Source organism: Oryzias latipes, chromosome 1, assembly GCF_053564925.1.
Source record: "Oryzias latipes strain Hd-rR chromosome 1, Olatipes_Hd-rR_3.1".
NCBI lineage: Eukaryota > Metazoa > Chordata > Actinopteri > Beloniformes > Adrianichthyidae > Oryzias > Oryzias latipes.
The window spans coordinates 26233473-26258258 of NC_136237.1; the positions used below are offsets into that span (position 1 = coordinate 26233473).

Here is a 24786-nt window from a genome sequence, read left to right on the forward strand (position 1 = left end):
GAAAAATGCTCTTTTCCGTTTCAAACTCAGGTTTGGAAAGAGATCTACCCTTACCAATTTTAGAAATTTGACTATTTGAGCAGAATATTAATTCATTTAAAGTATTTGGAAAAACTGTTTTTAAAATTTTGTGAATATTTAGCAAGGTGGACCTCTTGGCTCTAATATTCAGCCCATTAGACAATGGGAACATTCCAGAAGTGTTTTGTTTCAGATTCTTTCTTTTTTTATATGATCTGCAGATGGAAAGTGTGTATTTTTTCCACGTTTCTCAAAACTGCTGATCAACTTGAACAGTTTCCCCACCTCGGCTTTACTTCATCTGGAAAGAAGTTTGCATTTTACGCACACAGCCTTGATAATGGTTTGTAAATAACAAGTACAAATTGTTTTTAGTAAGAACATTTTTATTTATTTACAACATGTACATGATCCACGGCATAAATAAAATCAAGAAAAAGGCTGACGTGTTTACATCGCGTGCTGTGCGCTGTGCAGACTGAACGCGTTCGTGTGAGTGTGACCTATAAGGTTAAAATAATGATGATCCAGTCCCGGTGACAAGTATCCTCCGTGCTGCTGAGTGTGCGCAGAGAGAGGCACTGTTGGGTACGAGATGCTCTGACTGCGCGCGGAGCCGGGCCACGAGAAGACCCCTGGTGGACTCTGTTGGTACTCGGAGGGGCTGTGGCTTTGGTGCTCCGATGAGGAGTGAAGCTGGCTCAGAAAGTCTGATGGTTCCGCAATTGCGCCCACGGAGCCAAACACGGGCTCGGTGACCACACGAGACTTTGACTGTAGAAACGCAAGAATCCTGGCGTACTTGATGTCTTTTGTTTCCGCTCTGTCCTCTGTGGTTAGGTAATGCACCAAATTCTTCATGCACTCGTGATATCCGTAGTGAAAGTAGTTGGCAAATTCTGCCAACAGCTCACCTGGAATTAACCAAAGAGCGGAGAGGTTAATCCTCCTGAAATGACGTTTAACATGTTGCCTCCCAATGGGAAAAGTTACTAACCTTTTTCTCTACCGCGGGGAAAATCTGCTGAGTGGAGTGCTCGAAGGTACTGGACGGTCATCTCCAAGATTTCCGCTTTCTCCAGTTTTCCAGAGTTCTGTCGAAAGGCGCGCAAAACAATCCAGTTTTAATAATTTGTACTTGCGTGTGAGCAGGCCTCATGCTCATGCTTAATTATTTCAAGGAAGAGTGGCATTCGGTTTTAGACCTTTTTTAGATATTAAAATATCAAAATTGCAAAGTATATATTCTCTCACCTGTTTTGCCAGAGCCATCGGGACGGTTTTTCCAAGCTCGTTCAAGCAGCGATTGATGCGGTCCCGTCTTCTTTTTTCGATCACTTTGTGAGAAATTGGAGTTCTCTGTAAAAATATTAAGTAAACACATAAGGATATAGGATTTTTGCAGCTTCTTTGGTTTATAGCAAGTGCGGAAAACAAACGAAAGCGAAAAAAATCCTAGTCAAACTGCCCTGACACTTGAGCTCTTTTGCGCAGCGCGTATTTGCTCGTTCCAAAGCGCCTAAGGGACAATAGTGTTTCTTTACAGACTCACTACGTTCAAAAAATGATGCATATAACATTTTCTCAATGAAATTTTTTTTTCTGAAACTTGGATTGCTTCAGGTCGAGACTTCTAAAGCTTTACATCCATCTCAAAGGCGCACGGGAATTCTTCTGTAACGCGCGCCAAAGACGTAACTATTTTTCAATTCCGCGTAAAAATGGTACACGTTCAGTCTTTTAAGTAAAAAACGTTACCAAAAGAACATTTGTGAAAAATCACAGGAGTTATTGTTTGCCAAAGTATGTAATTCCTGAGGGCGCACACGGAGCGCGTACCTTCCTGTCCTTCATTTTGGACGCCATCGAGGGATTCCTGACAAACTTTGAAAACCCCGTTCAGTTGAACGTATGGATGAGGTGTGTTGGTCAGGTTGAAGATTGACTGAGGATGGAGGGCTGTCCTGTCGCTTATAAAGCAGGTTTTCGAGAGAGTCTGTCTTTCACTGTATAATTTATTCAGGATTAGAGCTGCGCCTTGGGTAAATGTGTGCGTTTAGGATCAGTTAAAGAAATTGTTTAAAAAATCTGAGCAGGGGGGGGCAAACCTGCTTTGTTAATCCACGTGGCTGTCTAAAAGACACGTGATTGCTTTCGGAATATTATTTGCATAGCAACAACGCAGGCGGGAAATAATAACAGAGCGTTGGACTCGCCTGATCCGGCGGGGCGCACTGTGCGCACTCGAGACAAAGCGGGCAAAAAAATGAATCATTTTTTGTTCAAGCTCGCGTTTCTCACACGATCGCGTGTTTACAATTCTCAGCAAGCCACCCTAACTTTCATCCAAGCCCGGTTAGAGTGTTAAGGCCTGTCCAGTACCATTAAAGTAATTAAGTAAGCCTTTAATAGGCTGTTCCGCCAAGTTCAGGGGAGACCTTTTGGAAACGGAGTCCCCCCGTTTGTTCTCGGCGTTTCTCACACGACTTGGTGACACGTCCATCTTTTATGAGAGATGGCAAGCTTTTTGTTTACATTCTTTATTTTGCTGGACTCCACGGCAGGTGTGTGATTAGCCCTGGCACACGAGCGTCGTCTGCGTCAAGGCCAGCGTCTCCAGCAGCCTCTGGCACACGAGGGTTACCCACCACTGGAGACTCTTTGGAGAGGCTCAATTTGTATCCTATTATCCTATAAGAAAATGTCTATTCAGTCGAATGAATAGTTTCATTGGCCTAAATTTTAATAATGCTGTGAAAGAAAGGGAGAAATAAAGAAGAATGCAGCTGGTGTGAGCGCGCATTATTCCCCGTCACCTGCAAGATGGGTAGCCCGGAGACCTCTATTCATTTGTCTAATTTCGGTCAACTTAACAAACTTTGGAAGAAATTATACTGCCATTGTTATGAAGGGTGAAGCTTTCTGATCGAATTAACAGCATGTTTTGATCCGGTAAATGTCATTAGAAAGAAAGAAACAATCGCGTTTAAAGGGGCCTGGGGAATGCGCCAAGTGGAGACGCCAAAGCGCAAACTGCACAAAGGCGTCGAGTAAATGCCACAGGGGACTTTTGTACCCTCACATTGCTCAAGTTTTTCCCCCCAAACAAAGGGCATTATTTTATACTTGAATACATTTCATACAACAATTGGCTGTTTTCTTCAAACATATTTTCACAGCAAGGTCCACAACAGGTTTATTGTGTGCGCTGCCTCTCACGGATTCAGGCTGCTCTCATGCGTCACGATAGTCTGCTCCGATTCTTTTTTATGTTGTGACTGGGAATGTTTTAATCTGTAAACTTTCTCCATTCTTGGGTATATTTGATCCTGTGAGCGGTGTCGACGAATTAAAAGCGGCATAGATTGAAGAAAGCAAAGCTCGCACGACATCTGAGGCTTTTGGAGAGTTTTGAGAGCACCATGGAGAGAAAGGCGCGAGTGAGAGGGACGGGGGCATAAAATCCAATTACTTCAGTGTGGAGTTTTGAACACTTTTTATGTGTTTGTCCTTTGAAATATGGACGGATTTGTGTGTTGTTGGTTTTTAGGAGAACTGAGTTAAACACTGGAAGTCTTTGCTGGCAGACCATTGTGCTGCGCCGGAATAAATCTATGCATGGGCCAAGACCACAAGTCCCGCTTTTTCCAACCTTTTTCCCCTTTTTACTTTTCATCCAGTGTTGGGACTTTTTAAACGCGGAGAAAACTAAACAATATTTAAAATTTCCTGCATAATCACGAGTACATTTATTGTTTTGAATAAAGATTTGCGCTCTTTTGGGTAAGCTCCATTTAAACATGTGCGCAACTGCCTTTTAGACTCACCTAACATTAACTGTATGGCTTGAATTATAACCTTTATATTTTGAAACAGTATTTAAACTGTATTTGAAGGCAGCAAATAAGTATTCCAATATTAAAAAGTAATTTATCCCGCCTCTTTTAACTGCGTAATCCTGACTTGGTTGCAAAATTAGTGCGTAAGAGGGCAAAAGCAGGCGCATTTCACGCTGTTTTTGAATACATACAGAAAAATAATTAGATTTCGAGACAAAAAATAGAAAAACAATCTTGAGACTGGTTACATTTTTATGTCATAGGCTGTAACGTGATTCCGTAAACTTCAGGTGATTCCGCAAACTTCAAAATATGTTAATTTCTTTTTATTCATTTTATGTTCCTATAGCTTTCTGGTTTGATGGATATTGTTTGTTAAAGTTATTTTTTATACACGACATTAAAAAGTAATTAATTTTTGTTTAAAAATAAAAGATTTTTGGATTTTCCTAGCAAATTTATAAAAATCCTAATCAGTCCATGGGAGGGAACGGTTTGTATTTATTTTGGCGAAAGATTTAGCATCAGTGATAGAGGCAGCTTTGTTGGAATAATGACTACACTAATTTTTGTTAAAAAACCCCAAATGTCAGTATGACCTGGCGTGTATAAAAACCATTATAAATAATAATGAGGATTTTTACAAAATCAATTTACTCAAATTTATCTGCAGATTGGTTTATTCCGACTTTTCCCCTATTTATCTTTTTAAAATCCTATTCTTTGTGGAGTTAATGCAATCATTATTTATCTCGGATGTGCAAGACAGCCAAAACAAGCAGGAAATTATAAATAAACCTACAGAAATGAATCCTTTTTTTTAAATCAGCGGCGGTCGCCTCTGCACGCTGTGGACTCGGGTGTTGTCTGGCACTGCGCTCTGACCCGTGGTGACCTCCGCTGAAGAGACCGACAATCCTTTGGGTCGGTGCGCCCCCCTCAGCCTGAACTGTGGCAGTTCACACGGTCCCCACTGAGCTCAGACTGCAAGGTTCAAGGCCCCGTAATGGAAATAAGCGCGCGAACGTTTTACCACCAGAACAAGTTACGTTTATTGAAAAAATATGTATTGAGCTGAAAACATCAAAATTGCTGATCATCTATGTATTATCGCAGACGTCTAATCATGCAGGAACGTCACATAAATACATTTTGAAATAAATGTATTGATCTAGATGTTATTTTTTTTTCCAGAAAATTAAGATTTACTTTGTGAAATATCTTTATTTAAAAACTGAATAAGCATCACTTTTAAAAATATATAAAGTACATTTTTTAACTACAACATGTTTTGATTACTTTCGTAATTAAAAAGTCAAAAGTTTTAGCACAAAACTGCTGTCTTCTAAATTAGGCGCACAAGTGTGCCCTCTTGTGGTACATTTTGGGAACAGCACAAGTTAAACATTTCCTCATGCTGGCTGAAATTCTGAGTTCAGAATTTCTGTTTTAAGAAACTATTGGAACTACCAGCTCAAAGGCACTTTCCTTTATAGGGAGCTCAAAACAAAACATTAAATACCTTTAATCTAATGTGTCTTGTGACTATTTATTGTTTTTAACTAATATTTATATACGTCTTTTTGTCAAACAAATATTGACGAAAGATGCTAAACAATGCGATTGATCAAAATTGACATGAGTATAGGCATAGAAGGTTTGTTATTGACATGTAAGTGTTTCAGTAAGTAGACTAAGTACTAGAGGAGTTTGAAGAAGTACTTAGGAGAACTGAGTTGGAACATTTTAAGTTTATGATAAATAGATTGTGTAAAAAAAGGGCCTATACTGTTAGTGCCATAGACGGAGACTACTTCTACACTTACATAGACTACATTTTCCTTAGGTGAAATTTAGAATTAAAGCCAAATAACATAAACTTCTAAAGAAAAGGTCCGGAATTTTAATTACCTACCAAAGTGTTTCCTGAGAGGGATATTAGTTGCAACAAATATGTTTTTGTTATTATTACTATCAGCACTATCAAAGTCAATGTTACATTTTCTCCGAGGCGAATTCACGATAATGCATTGCAACGTTTTATGAGAAAAACATGGGCTTACTGTGAGGTTTATTATGAGAAGTTTAGTCAACTGCTAGAAACACTTTGGACAGATGCAGCTGTGTACAGAAACAACACATGTACGACAACTGCACTGCACTTCAGCCAATGAACGACGTCTTTTCAAAAAGAAGTTGGGGCAGCATGTAAACTCGTCTTTTATTGGTTGACAGCCTCACCAGCAACACAGAACAGACAAGTCCTGTGGCAGATGTTGCCAGATCGGGAGAATTTTGCCCCAATTGGCTTTCCTGTGAAGTTTTTGAAAACGTTTTCGCTGTATTTTATTAAGACAAAGCTGTTTTTGAGAGTTGTCCGAAAATGTTTTGAAATAAAATTTTAATTTTTTTTGTTTATTTGTTAAAAAATAAAATTAAACAAACAATTATTTTGTAATGATTGGTTAATAGAATAAGCTTTTATAGTTGTCAAAATATCCTTTATTACGCCGATAATTTAGAATAAAAAAAATCTATTTGACTGATTCTACCCTGAGTGTCTTTTTGTTTTGAAGTGACAAATCATGTGTTTCTGTCTTTGGTCAGCAAGCTATCGGGTTTCACTGTTTTGCTTGGGCTGGAAATCATCAATCAGATCTGGCAACCTTGCCGCTCCTGTTCCGTCTCGAGAATCTCGATAAAGTGTGCCGCTGTCCACAGGTCAGTAGTACAACATTATCCACCTAAAAGCTAACATTCGCAGGGGTGCATGAGTGCTGGACAGTTTGTGCGTGTGCGTGTGGTTTAGCAGAAAACAGCAGCCGGGTTCGAACCTGTAAAATAAAAGAACAGCTGCTTTTGTTCGCGCTCCACACATAGCACAGACAGAGAAGCGAAGCCAGTTTTTCTTAGCGGCTCATCATCATTTCCGTTCATTTCGTGATGTTCTCGTCACACAGCGTCTGTCTGTGGCGACAGTGGTTGGTTTCATGCGAGAATGTTGCGTGGGAGTCTTTCATCAAGCTAGCTCGGCAGACGGAGTGAACGAGGCTGCTCACGAGCGCAGACATAGACACGTAGTTCCATAGATGATTACATACGTATCCAGTGTCCATGTGTTACGTTTCTGGTGAAACTTACTTGCTTCTTCAATCTCATTGTCAGTATTGAAGTATGTACGTGCGCGCGTGCTGCTTACGAGTGTTGTTTTGTAGGCTTTTTAATGAAGAAAACGGGGAGTGTCAGAGGAACAGTGCAGCTATTATCTTATTGTTCATGTGGTGGCATCCCGCCACTTTGTTCATAACCGCTTGTGGATTTGTGTGCGCGCGCGCGCTCCCTCACGTGCGTGTGTGTAGTGGAGACTGCATCCATGTCATTTGTTTTTTGAAAATGATCGTGACGCATTTACTTAAAAAAAAGTAGGCTACGACATTGTCGTGATATCAACAGATTTTGCATATGAGAAATATTCGACAAATGTGTTTTTGTTTTGTTTTTTTGATGGGGGGGGGGGGGGGGGTGAAATAGTCAAAACAAACGTGTCTGAACACAGAGTGGACCACATTGCTGTTTTCATCCTATAATGTTGTAAGCTGGTGTTGCTAGGCAACCAGCAGAAATTTCAGATCAGGGGTATTGCAGGACACCGAGCTGTCTGCACAGAACATGCAGCTGTGAATGTCCAAACCAGGTAGAGGCTTATATTTACAAACTGCTGCTAGTCCTGTATTCCCCATTAAACAGGTCATTCTTTAAATGTCAATCAATCATTAATATTATTGCATAATTTAAATGATTCATTACAATAATAACTAATTATTGTATAATGATTAATCATCAATATATGTACATTTATAATACTAGACTTTAACAAAAGTGTAGTTATACAAATGAATACTTGCGTGTTTCTCATTAAAGACTCACTAATGAAAATGGAGTTGTGAACAAGTTATTTTGGCAATTTTTTTGATGATGGAGAATATATATAAAGAAAATTAAACTAGTACTTGTTGATATGACTATATAAATAAATATCTCAAGTATTTTGAGGCACTAATATAAGTTATGAAAATAAAATACAACAAAAACAAATATTTAAAGAAAAACACTAATAGATAAAGTATATTAAATATGTGGACCAAATAAGTAGTTTCAAAGTTTTTCTGTATTTGAAACTCAGAAAAGGTGAACACATTTATTTTAAATGGCTGTTTAATCTGAATCTAAATTCATTTCACTGTCACTCCCTGTAGGCTCCCTTCATAAAGGAATTGCTCAGGTTCATGGCTCTAGAAGGAAAAGGATGACCACTTTTCTGAAACTTAAGATAATTGTACAAATTGTTAGTTCTATATTACCTGTTGTTCCCTTTGTTTACACCATATGCTTTGGATATTAAAGAGAGTAGAAATGTTTCTCTCAGAGTACAGATACAAATACACCCGTTAGCCTTTTAGGAGCCAGAAGTGATTCACCTTTTCTCAGATGTTTTGATCAACTTTCAAAACCCCTCACTTGATCTTGCCAACTCTCCATTGTGTCTGACAGTTCTGTGTAGCACCCTCACTAGGTAGACAGTAGACCAGAGATGCACCCCATGCTGGGCACATTGTCTTACAAACCCCCCTTACTCAGAACTTTGGAACGCAGGTTTAAGGAAGTACTCTTTCCGCTGCTGTTCCGACCGATCTGCGCAGCTGCAGTCGCACATGACTGACTTGAAAGTGGCTGCAAATATGCGATTATACGCTCGCGGTAGGAGCACAGAGGCACCAGTGAGTGTGGATTGACTGCCGTCACTACGCTCGTCATTTGAGAGTCCCAGCATCAGGTGACTTGTGTTTTGGGTTTGCTAGAAGGCAGAAAAATCAGAAGTTTACACAACATAAAGCATCGACGTGCAAACTCTAAAGCAGGAATTGGATTTCTCAAAGGAAGTCCTTTCTCGCTCTAAAAGCCTTTTTAGTTACATCCTTCACTGAGTGGAATTATTTTTATTTAAAAGAATTGAGCACAAAACAGAAATCAGGGGTGTGCCTTTGAACAAATAGATTAAAAATGATCCAACTTTTTAACGAAAGAGCTGGGTGTGTCCTTTTTTTAAGGATTTTGTTCAAAAACAAATGTGATTTTAGCTTCATTTAAGTGTTCAGGCCTAGTTTTGTGCCACGTCATGTCAGCTGCTCAACGTTTAGCAGAGTGACAGAACGAATACCTTTTCTGTTCATCCAGTTAAAGTGCTACTCCTCTGTGTGCCTAGTCTAACTGTAAAAGTTGAGTTGCAAAACAAAAGCCTTTAGAGCTCTTTTTTTTTCTTGCAGTGGATGTTGAGTAATCTAATGCTTCATAGCTTAATAAGTATAAATAATGAATTTATTTAAATGAGCATGTTTCTCCAGATCAATACATCAAAAGCCTTCTGTGGTCTGAAGCAAGGCTCATAGGGCCGAGCTGCTGTCCACTCTACTCCTGTGCCAGTTTCACCTGACAGGTGTGTGACCTTTGTCCCACTCCAACCCCCAACCCCCCCGCTCCAACTATATATTTCTCTGCTGTCTGTCTACGTGACGGGAGGGGGGGGGGGGTTCTTCCAATCAGAGGGTCGGGGCTTTTTTGTCTTCCTGCTGGTTAGCTTGTTAAAAGTCCGCCTCGGTTTACCGACGCCGCGGTTCTGAGTCCGGTGAAGACTCGCAGAACCCTGAAAAGACGTTACTGAGTCGCACAAGCTCCTCCCGCCACTTGTTGCGGCGTGTCAGTTCCTTGTCTGAGCGAGCTAAAAGTGAGTGTTGGAGTTTCACTTATATACTGTAGGAATCGTACTTCTTAAGGGGGTGCAGGTAAACCTAAACCCCTGTAGCTGTTCCTATTTATCTATGACTTTTAAAAAACTCTCATTGCAGTGTGAAGATTTTAAAATCGCACCCCAGAATATAAAAAGCTGAACACAAACAGAATTCAGATTAAAACATGTCTTTTATTTACCTTTATTCAAAGGTGAATCTATAATAATCATTTATGTGATTTAAGAAGAGCATTAGATTTAAGTGGGAACCACTTCAAGTTCCAAGTTTTAAGAGCAAAAGGGAGGAAATTTGTGAATTCCTAAATAATCCACTCATAAACCTCCACCAGTTAAACATGACTCACAGCTGAGATCAAAGATGCTTTGTGAAGCAAGATCATAAAAACGAATCATCCTATTTTGTTGGAGTTGAGGTTAATCAGTAAAAGTCCTTTTAGGGACCAACTAGTACAACTGTGTTTTAAAATGATTTGTGTAAGGGAACAAAATGTAAATCATTTCTGTCCCATCTGCTGTACCATTTGAGTCTTTGCAGAGAATAACTGATTTACAATCAAATATGGTTTGATTTCTGCTGTGTGAATGCTCTGTGTGTTCATAACCAGTTGATAAGGTCCAAACAATCAGAATAAACACTTGGCGGTTATGTTTGACATTGAGGTGGACCTGCTGCTCACTTTCACACAGATATCCCTTAACTTCAGAGAAACAGCGGGACGGCGCCCTCTCTGTACTTTAGAAGTGGGACTCCTTTGCTGGGGGTTTTGGGTCGATCGGTTAATGAACAGCTGAGCTTCGATTTGACTTAGCTAGCTTGTCTTCATGTTGTGCTATGTGTCAAATGACCCTGCTGCCCTGCCCACCTCCCTCCTCCTCCTCCTCCCGCCGTCTTGTGTTGGCGTGCTCGGGTGTGGGGTGACTGCTAAACCTGCTCTCCAATTGGCTTCCCAACCTCCCAGGCCTAGTATGGAGAACAGAAGTAATGGGGGTGGGCGGGGGCTGCGGGAGTACCAGGAGTACCTTTTACCTTTTAGTAGTCAACCGTGACAGCCGGCATGTTCTACTACTGCCCACCTGACACAGAGGGGAGTGTGTTTGTACTGTCCTTTACCATTTCAGCTGCTTTATCTGCCTGTTAAGTTAAGATGGGAAAAAGAAAATTATGCATACATTTTATTGATTACATATTTGTCTTTGGAAAAGATGGACAATAAGGTTGTAGTTTTTTGTAAAGTTGGTAAAGTTAATTCATATTTGTGCTTGTGTTAAAGGTTTTTCCCCTTCTTTCTGAATTTGAAGTTAGATTTAAAATGTGTTCTTTATCTCCATAAAGGGGACCATTTAAAAAAAAAAAGGCTTTGTTTACATATTGGGAAAAAATCACAAATGTCCTTGTTGTTTAGTCCAAATATCCCATTTTAGTTGAGACTATTTTATTTTCCAGAATTGTTCTACATTGCATTATCTATAAAAAAAACACTATTCTGATACAAAACAGTTGAAAAACAGAAAATGTATTGAACTACACTTAAGATACTGTGCATTTGTGTCTTAAACATGTAATCTCAGAACTTATCACTATTGGAGAGATAAAAGTGAATATCTGGTGTTTTTCCTTTATAATTCTGACTGTGTGACAATACAGGATACTATTTAAAAAAGACACAATGAATGCTAAGTTTTGATGATATCAGAATTACAGTCTAAATGAAAACCAGTTTGAAAATGCAGTTTTAGTCAGTAATAATGAAGAACCTTTCAATAAAGGTAATTTTTCATAAAGTTTCTCTCAGCATACTTTGTCTTATTAGCTATCTAAACACTTGTTTAAAGTTGCTTTCTTGTTTCGTTTATATCTATAACTTACAGAAAATTTGACCAAATAATTACTAAAAAAAGAATATATCCGAACGATTGAATTAAATGTTGGTAAATATTTTTAAGTAACCTGTAGAGTAGATGGAAACCTAATCTTTACATTTTTGTTTACATTTACATCTAAAATATGTAGAAATGATCATTTTTGCCAATTATATTGCAGCTATCTGCCAATATCAGGATAGTGTTTCTATTATTGTACATCCCTAAAATGTATGCATTTTTTGGAAGTGATAAAACTATTGCTGCCATAGTGCTCTATATATGCAGCCTACCTAAGCATCTAATTATTCTCTCATCCATGTGGTGGATGTTAGAAAAAGCAGGTCAGAGGATAAATCAGGTTGTGTACACGTTTTGTAAACGGTGTCTAACTTGATGTCGAGCAGCACTGCAACTGCAAAAACTGTCTCTGTAATGAGCGATCAGACAGTCGGTGACGGAAGTGTTCAACATTTATGGCCACGAATGCTTCAGCGTATACATGGAGACTAGGCCTGCACAATATACCGCAAATTTATCGTTATCGCGACATTAAGCTGTGCAATATGCATACCGCAAAAGACGGCAAAAATCGCAATCAATGATTACCTTAAATGTGCTAAAACAAACTCATGGCAGCTTGAAATATTGAACAAATGAAATAAATCCCTTTATGCATTTAACCAATCAGAAGGACCCGTTTACGTTGTTGATCAATCAGATGAGCCCTTTTATGTTTGATGTTTGCCTCCTATGTTGACAAGGGTCATTTGGAGTATAATTTTTAAACTGTTGCAGTGAAATGGAAATGATGTTTTTGTTTTTTTTGATATTTGTTTATATACCGCAATTTATATCGTTATCGCAATATTAATTACCAATATCGCATATCGCAAGTTTTCCTCATATCCTGCAGCCCTAATGGAGACGTAGCTGTGCTCAGGGAGGCAGAAATCTTCTCCTACACTGGATGTAAATGAACAATACAAGCAAAAGGAAAGCAAAGTCTTTGTGGCTTTTGATTAACCTGCGCGGTGCCCTTGTGCTGTGTGGCCAGCGGACAGCAGCGTCTCGTGCGTCTGTGTTTCTGTCTGGAAAGGGGCGTGTCTCTGCTATTCATAGTTGTGAGAACTTCAGAGGTCTATTAGAGGTCAGTGTGTGTCCTTCTAATAGCAACTGCCGCTCTGACGAGCCTTTCAGAAAAGCAAGTGGCTGCGAGTGGTCAGGACTTTCCTTGTAGAACTGTAAGTACTGATGCCAAGCGATAGAATCTGCCTTCATGATCAACTCTGAGCTTCTGTAAAAACGGTTTAGCTGCATCTGAAACAGATCTGGACATGATGTGCTTACTTGCTGGGTTCTACTCGCAGCTGCTGAACTGAGGCACACATTTGTTTAGCCTGTTTTTGTTTATTTCCTTCTTTCTCTTCACAACGGACATGTTTTCTTGTTCTCTCATAGAGAACGCAGAGCTGAATAACAGCAGTTTGTGGTTTCAGAGTCACATAGATTTACAACAAAACCATGTTCAGCATAGTCTGCTGTATTTGTTACACTTTATTTTTAGTTTGTTTTGACATCTTTTCCATACTACTATATCCAAGCTGGCACTGCCCCAATTTGTCATGAGGTTGATGTTAATAATAGAAGTAGGTGAGAAGTCAATTGTTACCTCCATGGTGGATGTTCATGTCATTTACCTTCAATTTAGAGGTCAGATGGGTCGATCTGAGTTCCCAGATATGATAATATACTAACTCATTTAACACATTTGGCCTTATTTTAGTTTTTGCTTGTGGCTCCGATCATTTATTTTTTGTTTGTAATTTCAATCGCTCCTCTAAAAGGGACTTATCTGACTGCAAATTCAACATTTTATAAACGCAGCACCATATGTCCCAGTCTTTATAGAGTAAGGCTTCTGAGCCCCCAGTGAGCTCATCTCCAAAAAATCCAAAAGCTGAGGACATTTTTTTCATTCCAGAAGCCAGAGGTCCAACATCTGTTTGTGGTGTCAGCACTGAGGTTTGGGATTAGAAAATGTGAGCCGAGACATGGTCCTTACTTGTGACTTTGGTCTTAATCGGGGCTTTAAATTTAATAAACAAAAGGAGAGGAACCACAACACATGACACACGACGGCTTGTTTAACAAAAACAGAGCAAGATAGAAAGCTGAAAACACGTGTGCTGCTGCTGCTGCTTCCATTGGAAATAACCAGATACATTTAGCCAGGAACTCATAGTAAAATGCACCTGATTGACTGATGTGCATGTACCTTAAAGCAGAAGCTTGATAAACTGTATTAAAGGGCAAACAAACGATCAGAAAGCACTGCCCATTTTTACAAAGTTGCATAAAAAAGATTCAGGTGGTAAAGTACTTTGAACAAATGTCACCACAACAGAGTGAAATACTTGGCTCCAGCGCTGAGTGATGAAGTATAAAACAATCATGTTTTAGGAACCTTTGGGCATGGCAGTGTAAGTGTCATTATTTGGAGTTGTTTACCTGACACAACTAAGTCTCTTACAAACCACATTTTTACTTAAAAAAATCACCATTCATAAAAAAAAGGATTATGAGGAAAAATATGAAAGTGTCAAAATTTGATCTTTATTGGTGGTTTTTCTCATTTGATTAGAAGTTTTTATAAATTACTTTAGCAATTTTTGACTTGAGTTAGCTAACTAAATCAAAGGCTATCTTTGTTTATGCCAATCATCTGAAGTAGAATTTCCTTTTCAGAACTACTTACCTCTAACTTGACAAAGTGCAGAGTTTTAAAGGGGTGGACTTGGCAACTGACAGTAAAAAGGAGTAAACTCCAGATCGCCATGAAGGTCAGAAAGGACAAAAGAAACGCTGAAACACTTTAGTGACCTTAAATAATGCCATCTACTAACAAACTAGTTCATGGAAAAAGCCTTAAAAAAATAAACACAAAGGTATTTGCTTCGGGGAAAACAGGATTATTGTTTCAAATGAATCTTGTGAGTTGTGTTGGAGCTGAAATGCATCTGTCAGACCCTCTCCTTTCTGTCTTTCTTTCCCCCTGGACAGTCAGTGCAGTCATGCAGGCTCAGGAAGTCCTGAGACAGCTGCGGATTCCCGAGCTGGAGGACGTTCGGCAGTATGTTCGAGGCTTCCCCACAAACGCGCTCATGGGTATAGGTGCCTTTGCCGCCATCACCACCTACTGGTTTGCCACCCGACCCAAAGCCCTCAAACCTCCCTGTGATCTCGGACTGCAGTCAGTGGAAATCCCAGTAAGTGGCCGATTTGATTTATTTGCTGACTTGGGTTCTGGTCTTTTCTCTGCTCTCACTTGTAGCCGGATAAATTGGCTTGAAATGAAACTTTATGTGAGACTAGAATACAAACGGAAACTATCCACTTGAGCTCATCCCGCAAAAATGTTATTGAAGCTTCATGAACTTTATCAAAGCAGATTTTCAGATATCCCAGCTTATTCCAAAACGACAGCAAGGATTGTTTAACATTACCTCTAAACTTAAATGTGATAGGACAGTATTCTTTATTTGAACAAAATATTTATTTTAAGGCCACTGAAAGACAAAGTTGTGTTAAGTCAGCTGCTTTTTTCTACATAATCTAGGGTGGAGAATATGCTCGAAGATCAGTGCTGAACGACAACAACGACGACTACATGACACACTACTACAGCGATGCACGCACACTATATGAAGTGTTCCAGCGAGGCCTCAGAGTGTCGAGTAAGAGGATTCAGTGCATCAACTAAACGAAACACATCCCAACAAACTGAGTAGAGATAAGAACGGGTTATTTTCGTGCAGATAATGGACCGTGTCTCGGATCAAGGAAACCAAACCAGCCGTATGAGTGGCAGTCCTATCAGGAGGTAAGATTCGATTGGAAACACACGTTCAAGCGGCCACTTGCAATAAAAAGTCTATATAACTCTCGCGTTCATGCATGGCTGTATGAACGTTTTATGGGTCTAAGTACAAAACAGGCGTCCATTGAACGTGCATTGCCAGTTAAACCAGGTCAAACTTTGACTAATCAGAGACTCGGGTTTGGTAGTGACGCATGGATAACGTGCGTTTTAATTCACGGAAGTGCTAACCATTTCAAAATTAATAGCCAAGGAGAAATGAATAATTACGGTTTGTGCCAGAATTATCAGAATTATCAGACACCAATCTGTCATATAGCAGAATAGAGCTGTGACAGAAAAAACCCTAGAGCAAGATTCATGAATGAGAAGACAAAAAGAAGCTTGTCACCATAGACTATATGTGCGTTCAAGAAAGCTCTTTGAACGTTCTTGAAGGCACATCAAACGCCCGGTTTGTATGTAGCTTCAGACTGATCGCAGACTAACCTGAAGCAAAGATTGAATCAACAGTCTGATTTTAACCAGTGTAATTCTGTGCTGTTTCCACTCAGGTTATGGACAGAGCTGAGACCATTGGCTCTGCTCTCCTACACAGAGGACACTCTAACACAGGAGACAAGTTCATTGGCATCTTTTCCCAGAACAGACCAGAGGTGATGCTCATATCTTCACCCCTGTTCACTTGCATGGCATCCTTGTACTTAAAAGCAGGGTAAAAGAGTAGCAGCTGTTGACTGCAGACTGTCAATGTAATTTTCTAAATATCTCAGAACAGTTGCAGAGACTCCTAAAGTTCTCGACAGAGATTAAAACAAATATTGAGTAATCTTTTTTGCTATGACAGTTGCAATTGTCTCAAACCTCTCCCAAACCAATTTGAAACAGCGATTTCTTCTGACAGACGGTTTTTCTTTAGTCGTCTGGCCACAGCCACTGCAAAAGTTCAGTCATTGCTCAATGAGTGCTTTACCACAATTCATCCTTCTGCTTTCGCTCTTTTCAAAAACTCAAATGTCATTACCCAATCAGCGACACCCCCAAAATACTTTCCTTTTCCGGGTTGCTGTTTCATTTCCTTTTGATTTGTGGAAATTACGTTTGTTTACTGATTTTTTTTTTCGTACCTCTGGTTATAGAAATTTGATTTCTAGTAAAAAAAAAAACTGTATGACTTGTTTTGCTTTTTTCATTATTATTGTGATCTTGAATATGTTTTTGTTTTATATGATTTGCACTTCAGGGTTCACCATAAGATTTCCTTGACTCTTGCATATAGAGATTCTTTTTCCACTCATATGTCTGTCAGAATTATTTTCCGATTAGTGAATGCATAATTATGGTTTTAATAATGACTTTTCAGGGGGGCTCCAGATGCTTTTTTGCTAGATTAAATGTGCATGTATCACTTGAAACCCTGCAATAATATACATATATGTGGTTCAATGACATGCTAAAATTGGAAGACAGACTTTTGTTCAGGCTCTGGTGTGTTTTTTAAGGAATATTTGTTTGGATGGGACAGTAAAGACATGTTTTTCACATACTAATATTGTTTTATTTCTACAACAACCTTTAAATGTGTCATATTTGCTATCTTTTTCCTGCAGTGGACCATTTCAGAACTGGCATGCTACACATACTCCTTGGTGGCCGTACCATTGTACGACACCCTGGGCACAGAGTCCATTGGTTACATCCTCGACAGAGGTTTGCAAGACGAAGCTCCAACACCAGATGTGTCACCCAGAAGGGCGATAAATAGTTAATTGAATGACTTGTGTCCCTCAGCGGCCATCTCCACAGTGATCTGTGACGTCCCTGAAAAGGCTCGGATGATTCTGGATTGTGTCAAAGGAGAAGGAAAAACAGTAAAGACCATTGTTCTTATGGAGGCTTTCGACAGTGAGTTAGAGACAAGGGGGCAGGAGAACGGCGTCACCATTATTAGTTTGAAGCAGTTTGAGGTAAAAAACTAAAAAACGAAATCTAGTTTCATAAATATCAATAAAGTTTTTGTACACATGTTATTCCTTTTCGTATTTTGTGAGTTTGTAAGGTTTATAATTTATTTTTCTCACATTTACTGCAAACTGGTTGTTTTTCAGGCCATTGGGAAGGCTAACCCACAGAAACCTGTGGTAAGTAACAACTTGTTGAATTCCAGATAAGCAAAAAATGAATTTTTCCTCTTCCATGCAACAGCAATTATAACCTAACTTTATGATAAATGCAGCTTCCCAAAACAAACGACCTAGCTATCGTCTGCTTCACATCTGGCACCACAGGTATCTAAAGAAAATACAAAAAAATGTTGCATTCTACTTTGTTCTATTGTTTTTATTGTTTTTTGTTTTTTTTATCATTTAGGAGACCCCAAGGGTGCGATGCTGACGCATCAAAATATCATCTCCAACACTGCAGCCTTCATTAGAATTACACAGGTAAACTCTCCCTTAAGACTCACCGTTCTTCACTAGCTATTCATGAAACTATTTTACTTCTTTTTCAGTCATTAATAGATTTCACAATAGTGTTTTTGGCCTTCTCTGTCTGAGCATTATACATTAAGATTATGGAATTGATTAACCAAACGTAAAGCCACGTTCACATCGCCTTTGGGAACGCGCGTTCAAGTGACCACTTTCAATGAAAAGTCTATGTAAACGAGGGTAAAGGTGTGTTTCGGGCTTCTGCGCTCAAACTCTCGTGTTCATGCATAGCTACGGATGTTTTTAAGACTGTTTTCAGGCTCTACGTACAAAACAAACGTAAAAAGGTAAACCAGGTCAAACTTTTGCTAATCAAGGACTTGGATTTGGTAGTGACGTATGGATTGCATCCTATTTAATTCATGGAGGTACTAATTGTTTAAAAATAGGCCATGAAGGAGCCATTAATAGTTGTGGTTTGTGTCTGGGCAGAATTATATCACACCAAATCCTAGGGGTGTGACGAAATCAGTCAGCACTGCCAGGGATATGATTTAGCTCTTTTACTCACTTAGTCTTTCAAACCATTTTAACTTTTTTCTAGGCGTTTTTTTTTATCGTTCTTTTTATATCACCGCGGTGATGACTCCCCTCATTTTGTATTTTTTTTATTTTGTAAAGTTACAGGACTGCATATGGTGTGCATAAAAAAGCATTCATCTTTGCTAATAATTAACTTTTCCCGCGAGTCCTATGTTCAAACTTCAAGGGCTTCTGGGGGAAAAAGCCAGCATCCTCCTGCGCAAGGGAGGGACAGTCCAAAAAACACTTTGGGGGATTTTTTTGTTTGTGTCTGATTTTTAATTAGCTGCTTGTCATGTTTCAGTACTTGTAATGTTTACAGATAATGTTAAATTAAATGTACAAGACAATAGTATAGCTAAGATAGTCCAAAAAGAATCTGTGCAGACACTGAAGTCTGATATTTGCAGATATTTGTAGGAGGAAGCCCTCGATCTGCACTCTGATCCGCTTGCCTGGTGGCGGGATGATCAGGCTCAATTCCCTCTTCTGTCCAAAGTGGCAAGGAAATATTTGTGTGTGTGCGCTACGAGCACTCCATCGGAACGTGTATTCAGTGCGGCTGGAAACATCGTCACCCCGTTGAGGTCCTCGCTGAAAGCTGACAAGGTTAACATGTTGGTGTTCCTTTCACGCAACATGAAGACCGACAAATAAAAGGAGCAGCAGCACAACTCATTTAAGCGGCACTTGTTCACTTTTTGCTCTATTTTGGAAGAAAAAACCTGGAGCAAGATTCATGAGATTTGCACCGCTTTGACATTTTGCAGCAAGCGCCTTCCAACTTTAGGTGGCGGACAAGCGCTAGTGAACAGTAGAAAAATACAAACAAGAAGCCACTCCCTGCTTGTCCAGTGTGAACACCACAGACTACATATGCGTGTTTAAGAATGCATATTTAGCATGTTCTTGAACACGCATCACATGCCCGGTGTGAATGTAGCCTTTAAGTTAACCTTTTCAGGCATCCATCTTTATCCCTATTTTTTCTTTGTAGCTGACTGTTTAAACATATAACCCTCTCTGCCGCTCTTCCTGTCCCGCGCTGTACTCTGTCATCCATTCTTTGGTGTTTGACGATGCTCAGGTCACGCTAAAGGCCGGTCCACAAGATGTGCTCATCTCCTTCCTCCCTCTGGCCCACATGTTTGAGAGGGTGGTGGAGGTACAGTATCTGCGGTGTTTGATTTGCACACTTGCATGGTTTGTTTTGTGTGTCCTCTGCAGGTACACTGCATGCTGAGCTTCCGTGACATTCACATATCCTTCCTCCCCCTCGCCCACATGTTTGAAAGGGTTGTGCAGGTATGTTGTGGGGCTTCTTTCATTGCACAGCATTTTTTACAGAAGCACTCCAGCGATGTCTAAACAAGCCAAGCTTTGTATTTGCCAGTAACAGTAACTGTATTCTATTTAAGCCCACACCCTGAGTGTCAACAATTTCCTCCTAAACTTTTGCTTAGCAATCTGCCAAAGAGGTCCGTGTTCAAAACAAAGATGAATCAATAAAAGTGCCATCTTTTAAGTAAAGCTGGAATTGATGTTTTCTCTTTAAAATTTAACGTACCAGCAGAAAAAGTAATGGAATTAGTTTATTTCAAGCAATGAAAACAAAACAATCCTAATCATAAATAAACACACTTGCACTAACAGTATTCACATGTCACACTTAATTAGGTATAATAGAGTTTGAGTAATCAAATAAATTGCTTGACAGGGAATAGGAAGAAACACATTTATAGAATTCCACCCCATAATGTTGTACTTAACCTCTTTTTTATATAGTTGCTGTGTTAAATTTATTTAATAGAACATCTCGTTTTTTTTTTTAAACGTCCACATGCTATATATCTTTTGAGCTTATCAAAATAAAGAGTCAAATACTGTTTGAAAGTGCTCCCAACTGAAACAAACTAATCTGTCAGTGACAACATCTGATCCACAATAACGGCATTTGGAATGTAGTGTTTTCTTTTAACAACAGTGCCCTCTTGTGGTCAAAGGAGGTCTGTCCCACTGTGCGTGTTTGTAGCAGCTGAATAGAATCTGTGTCCTCAGGGTGTTGTCCTCATCCATGGAGCAAGAATAGGCTACTTCCAGGGGGACATCCGACTCTTGATGGACGACCTAAAGACACTGCAGCCGACAGTCTTTCCTGTGGTCCCTCGTCTGCTTAACCGCATGTTTGACAAGGTTGGTGAATTCTGATCAGCTAATTTTTCTATTTTCTTCTACTTTGCTTCTTCTAACAGCTACACGTGTATTTTGTCAGGCAAATTGTTTTGTTCTAGTCTAGCCAGAATTAGCTGGAGTTTCCTCTTGGTCCAACAGGTTTTCAGTCAGGCCAACACTCCGATAAAGAGATGGATGCTGGACTTTGCGTTCAGAAGGAAAGAGTCGGAGCTGAAGAACGGAGTGGTTAGAACAGACAGCATGTGGGACAAACTCATCTTCAAAAAAGTACAGGTAAACACTAACATTTCTCCCAAAAAACAAGAGTGTCCAAATCCAGGCGCTGAGGAATACTGCACTGCTTCAGGTCATCAGCAGCAGGTAGGACAGGGAGATCTGGAAAACAAGCAGGTCAGCGGCCCTCAAGGCCTGGATTTGACACCCCTGCTCTAAAAGGTCTGTGTAGATGTGCTGCCTTTTTTTCTACTAAACTTCCATACAGGCAGATGTGCTCAGTCAAATATCTGTAAACGTTACTGCCCTCAGTTGAATGGCGACTGCAGAAAAGCTTCTCCAAGCTGATCCTTAATCCATCACTCGAGTTGCCTTTTTCCGTGGAAATTCCGCTGCATCATCTTGACTGTCTGAGTTCATTTTAAAGCTTCCTCCACTTGTGAACCATGGATTCATTCATCTTGAATTCTCTCACAGCTGGTCCCATGTTCCTAGGGCGCCCCCTACAGTTTGGAGAAAACTTAAGACTTTTAAGTGCGCCTTATGGCCGTGACAATACGGTATGTTGAGGATTTACAACAAACTCTGTTGTTTGCTGTCCGCAGGCGAGTCTGGGGGGTCATGTGAGACTTATGATCACCGGGGCGGCTCCAGTGTCCCCCACCATCCTGACCTTCTTAAGAGCTGCTCTTGGCTGTCAGGTGAGTCTGGCTCTCGGCTCTCCCCCTGGCTGGTTACCATTATTTTTAAGTAACCAACTCTGTTTTTGGATTTCAACAGTTTTATGAAGGTTATGGGCAAACTGAATGCACAGCTGGGTGCTCCATGTCAATGCCTGGAGACTGGTCAGCAGGTAGAAGATTCATAGCTTCTCTAAATGTACATTTGATTTTATAGCCTATGCTCAGAGAACACTGCTTTCCCACGGTAGTTATATGAAAGTCAGCTCTGTGCTCTAACAGTAAGAGGAGTATTGTGCCTGCAGGTCATGTCGGGCCTCCTTTACCTTGCAATGCCATCAAATTGGTGGATGTGGCTGAAATGAATTACCTGGCAGCCAACGGGGAAGGAGAGGTGAGCAACGTCACTAAATATCTAAGGCTGGGATTGACTGTCAAAAAAATATTGATATGATTACCTTTAACTAGTTCACAGTTCATGTTATTTGTTGATTTTCCATTCTCAAACCTGTTTTGTTTAGTCATGAAAAACATTTTCACAGAACTGATCATTTAATATGAGCAAACGTTGAGCTTAAAAGAATATAAAGTCCCATGTAAAAACTAACACTAAAGCTGTTTGTTTTTGTCTGAAACGCACAAAATTACTTTGAAAGAATATTGGTTCACGGATTTGATAAATTAATAACGTGTTTTCTAAGCAGTGATTGATTACATCGATTGATTTACTAAACCCTAATCCAGTTTTCCCCACATTTTAGGATGATCTTTTTTAGTTTTTTTAGTTTTGTAGCACAAACTTTTTACTGAAAATGTTTTGTATTTTAGTTAAATTGTGTTTAACCAGAACCCTTTTTGTAACTTTTGAAAAAGGGGAAAACATCCCACAAATCCTTGAACCTTCTGAACACCACTATAAGTCCTCTATTTATATGTCAATAAAATTACTTTTTGAGTATGTTGCAAACATACAATAACCTGCTGCTAAGTATTTAAAATGAAGTTTAAAAAAATAAAATAAGTTTGTGAATATACTTCAGGTGTGTGTCAAAGGACCAAATGTTTTTCTGGGGTACCTGAAAGACCCCGACAGAACCGCTGAGGCCATCGACAAGGATGGATGGCTGCACACAGGAGACATTGGGAAATGGCTTCCTGTAAGCAAACAAAAGTCCAGTTTACATCAAGTCCAGTTTTTGATGTTTTCCTGACCTGAACGTGAACTTCTCCTGTGTGTGTGTGTGTGTTTCAGAATGGAACTCTAAAGATCGTGGACAGGAAAAAGCACATTTTCAAGCTGGCACAAGGCGAGTACATCGCTCCAGAGAAAATAGAAACGGTTTATAACCGCAGCGATCCAGTGGCCCAAATATTTGTTCACGGTGAAAGTTTACAGGTGAGTTATGCCTCCATCCCAAACACCTGGTGAAGAGACTAAACCAGTTTCTGTGTAAACACTGGAGACCCCTTTGAGCCGACTTGATCTGTATCTTTTCCATGATTCATTTAAAGGCATGTCTGGTGGGGATAGTGGTGCCCGATCCAGACTTTTTACCCATTTGGGCTCAGAAGAAAGGCTTTGAAGGAACTTATTTGGACTTGTGCCAAAACAAGGTCTGTTCCAAACAGTGATAGGAATGTAGAGCTCTGCATGCAGCACGCTGACGTTTCTCTGCTCTTTAGGATGTGAAGGCGGCCATTCTTGAGGACATTCTTAATTTGGGCAAAGAAGCAGGACTCAAGTCTTTTGAACAGGTAACTGCTGTTTTCTGCTTCAATAGCCAGCTCAATGTTAGCTTACAGCATCCAGAATTGCAACATTTTCATCTGCTCCCACTTTATATCTGAAAAAATGTTTTCTTTTAATGAATGACTAGAAATTTAACTGTTAAAACCAGCTTAGTTTGCTATGTAACCTTATTTTAAAAATCCTTTTTTTGGGGGGGGGAATTCAGAATTAATTTTATGTACTGATAGTGCAGTAAGAGAGCAGCTGAGGATAATAATCACCTTCTGCACATCTGCATCCTTTTTTCTTTGTATGTCCTCCCATGTTTTCTGTTTTCTGTCTGCAGGTTCGAGATATTGCGTTGCACACCGAAATGTTTTCGGTCCAAAACGGCCTGCTGACTCCAACGCTGAAGGCTAAAAGGACTGAGCTGCGGAACCGCTTCAGGGAAGAGATTAATGAACTTTATGCCAAAATAAAGATGTGAGCTGATAGGATAACTACTTCTTCTGTGGAAAGGTAAACAGATCATTGAATCAGAGGATAATTCTGCCAGGACTGACTAAGGGATTTTGTAGAAGTAGGGAGTTGTAGAAGGGGGGGGGGGGGGGGGGGGACGACACCTGCCTGTTAGTTTTAGTGTAAAGTAAGTTGGTCTAATGATTTTAGAAAATATGGGCTAAAGGGGTTCAAATAAATACAGAAGAAGTGTTGTTCTCCGTGCTTCTTACTGCCACAAATTCAGAATGTACGTTCAGAAAAGTGAAAGTCTTGAAAAGTTTTCTGCAGGTTCTTTTTGGAAAGCAAACTAAAGATTTAACTATTTATATATCAAAATATTTAAGGTTTTGGAAATCTAATGAAATCCTCAACTTACAAACCTGTAAATATTGTTTGTGCTGGGAAAGTGTGTTTGTATCCGGAGCGTCTTTCCTGACGCTCTGATCTCCTGCATTCCTGTCTCACTGCTGCAGGTCAAACAGCTGACTTCATTCATCTGCTTTAAAGCACAATTAACTACGTCTGGGATTTCTGTGCCTTTTGGGTTGTTTTTATCTAACGGTGTATGTAAAATATTCAGTGTTGCTTATGTACTGTACATGATGAGACCTCTTCACAGTGCCCTAGTAAACTTCAGTGCCACAGGCTGGGGAACTACGTTCCCTCACTGCCATTTGGATATTGCACATTTGGTTGGAAGAAATAAGTAATTCTGAGAAAATTGTGTTTGTTTGGAATGAATTCATTGTGGGTCATCTCATCTGTGGTGAGTTAAAATGTTCTGAGTGGGGATTTCTGCTGCACTTTGCCATTATAGGACACGTTTCCATGGAGATTCAAGGATTTTTACCCTTTTTTTTGAAAAAGTGCAGTTTAGTGTAAAGCATAGGATCTGCATTTGTCCATTAATATGAATAAAGCCATTTCAAACTTCCAATTCATACAAGTGTGCTTTATAAAAGAGGCGTTTGGTTTCACAACCATCTATGGTCGTAGAAAAAGTGTGGCCCTCAGGGGCCCCCCGGTGACAAACATGCACGCACAGTAATA

At 39.7% G+C, this 24786-nt stretch overlaps 2 protein-coding genes across 13 annotated transcripts; one reads left to right on the forward strand and one right to left on the reverse strand.

Annotated features, from left to right (window-relative positions):
- Window positions 1–386: 386 nt before the first annotated feature.
- LOC144993319 (hairy and enhancer of split-related protein helt-like) lies at window positions 387–1990 on the reverse strand. Its single transcript, XM_078949456.1, has 4 exons — window positions 1861–1990; window positions 1276–1380; window positions 1019–1115; window positions 387–935 (listed from the first exon to the last, which is right to left on the reverse strand). Exons 1-4 carry the CDS (start codon window positions 1885–1887, stop codon window positions 472–474), a joined length of 693 nt encoding a protein of 230 aa, XP_078805582.1. The 5' UTR covers window positions 1888–1990; the 3' UTR covers window positions 387–471.
- A 4459-nt stretch (window positions 1991–6449) lies between these two features.
- Window positions 6450–24673, forward strand: LOC144991110 (long-chain-fatty-acid--CoA ligase 1-like). 12 transcript variants are annotated; one of them, XM_078944947.1, is made up of 22 exons: window positions 6450–6581; window positions 14590–14795; window positions 15146–15263; window positions 15345–15409; window positions 15961–16062; window positions 17017–17116; window positions 17198–17373; window positions 17515–17547; window positions 17643–17694; window positions 17777–17850; window positions 19648–19725; window positions 20479–20613; window positions 20752–20886; window positions 21432–21527; window positions 21607–21679; window positions 21812–21900; window positions 22547–22663; window positions 22759–22902; window positions 23019–23120; window positions 23190–23261; window positions 23582–23754; window positions 24210–24673. In XM_078944947.1, exons 2-21 carry the CDS (start codon window positions 14601–14603, stop codon window positions 23720–23722), a joined length of 2097 nt encoding a protein of 698 aa, XP_078801073.1. In that variant the 5' UTR covers window positions 6450–6581; window positions 14590–14600; the 3' UTR covers window positions 23723–23754; window positions 24210–24673. The 12 variants fall into 12 exon arrangements, with proteins under 12 accessions (XP_078801073.1, XP_078801081.1, XP_078801059.1 ...); XM_078944921.1 differs by lacking the exons at window positions 6450–6581; window positions 19648–19725 and adding exons at window positions 6960–6990; window positions 19508–19585; XM_078944905.1 differs by lacking the exon at window positions 6450–6581 and adding an exon at window positions 6960–6990.
- The last annotated feature ends 113 nt before the right edge of the window (window positions 24674–24786 follow it).

Bases quoted from the DNA above. Each gene is read 5' to 3' on its own strand.
- LOC144991110 (XM_078944915.1), top strand. The intron at 16,063-17,016 runs GTGATGCTCATA...TTTTTCCTGCAG, and splicing joins TTTCCCAGAACAGACCAGAG to TGGACCATTTCAGAACTGGC. The intron at 23,262-23,581 runs GTAACTGCTGTT...TTCTGTCTGCAG, and splicing joins GACTCAAGTCTTTTGAACAG to GTTCGAGATATTGCGTTGCA.
- LOC144993319 (XM_078949456.1), bottom strand. From the start codon at position 1,887: ATGGCGTCCAAAATGAAGGACAGGAAG. The intron at 1,381-1,860 runs GTACGCGCTCCG...ATATTTTTACAG, and splicing joins CCAAAATGAAGGACAGGAAG to AGAACTCCAATTTCTCACAA. The intron at 936-1,018 runs GTTAGTAACTTT...GGTTAATTCCAG, and splicing joins TCCCCGCGGTAGAGAAAAAG to GTGAGCTGTTGGCAGAATTT.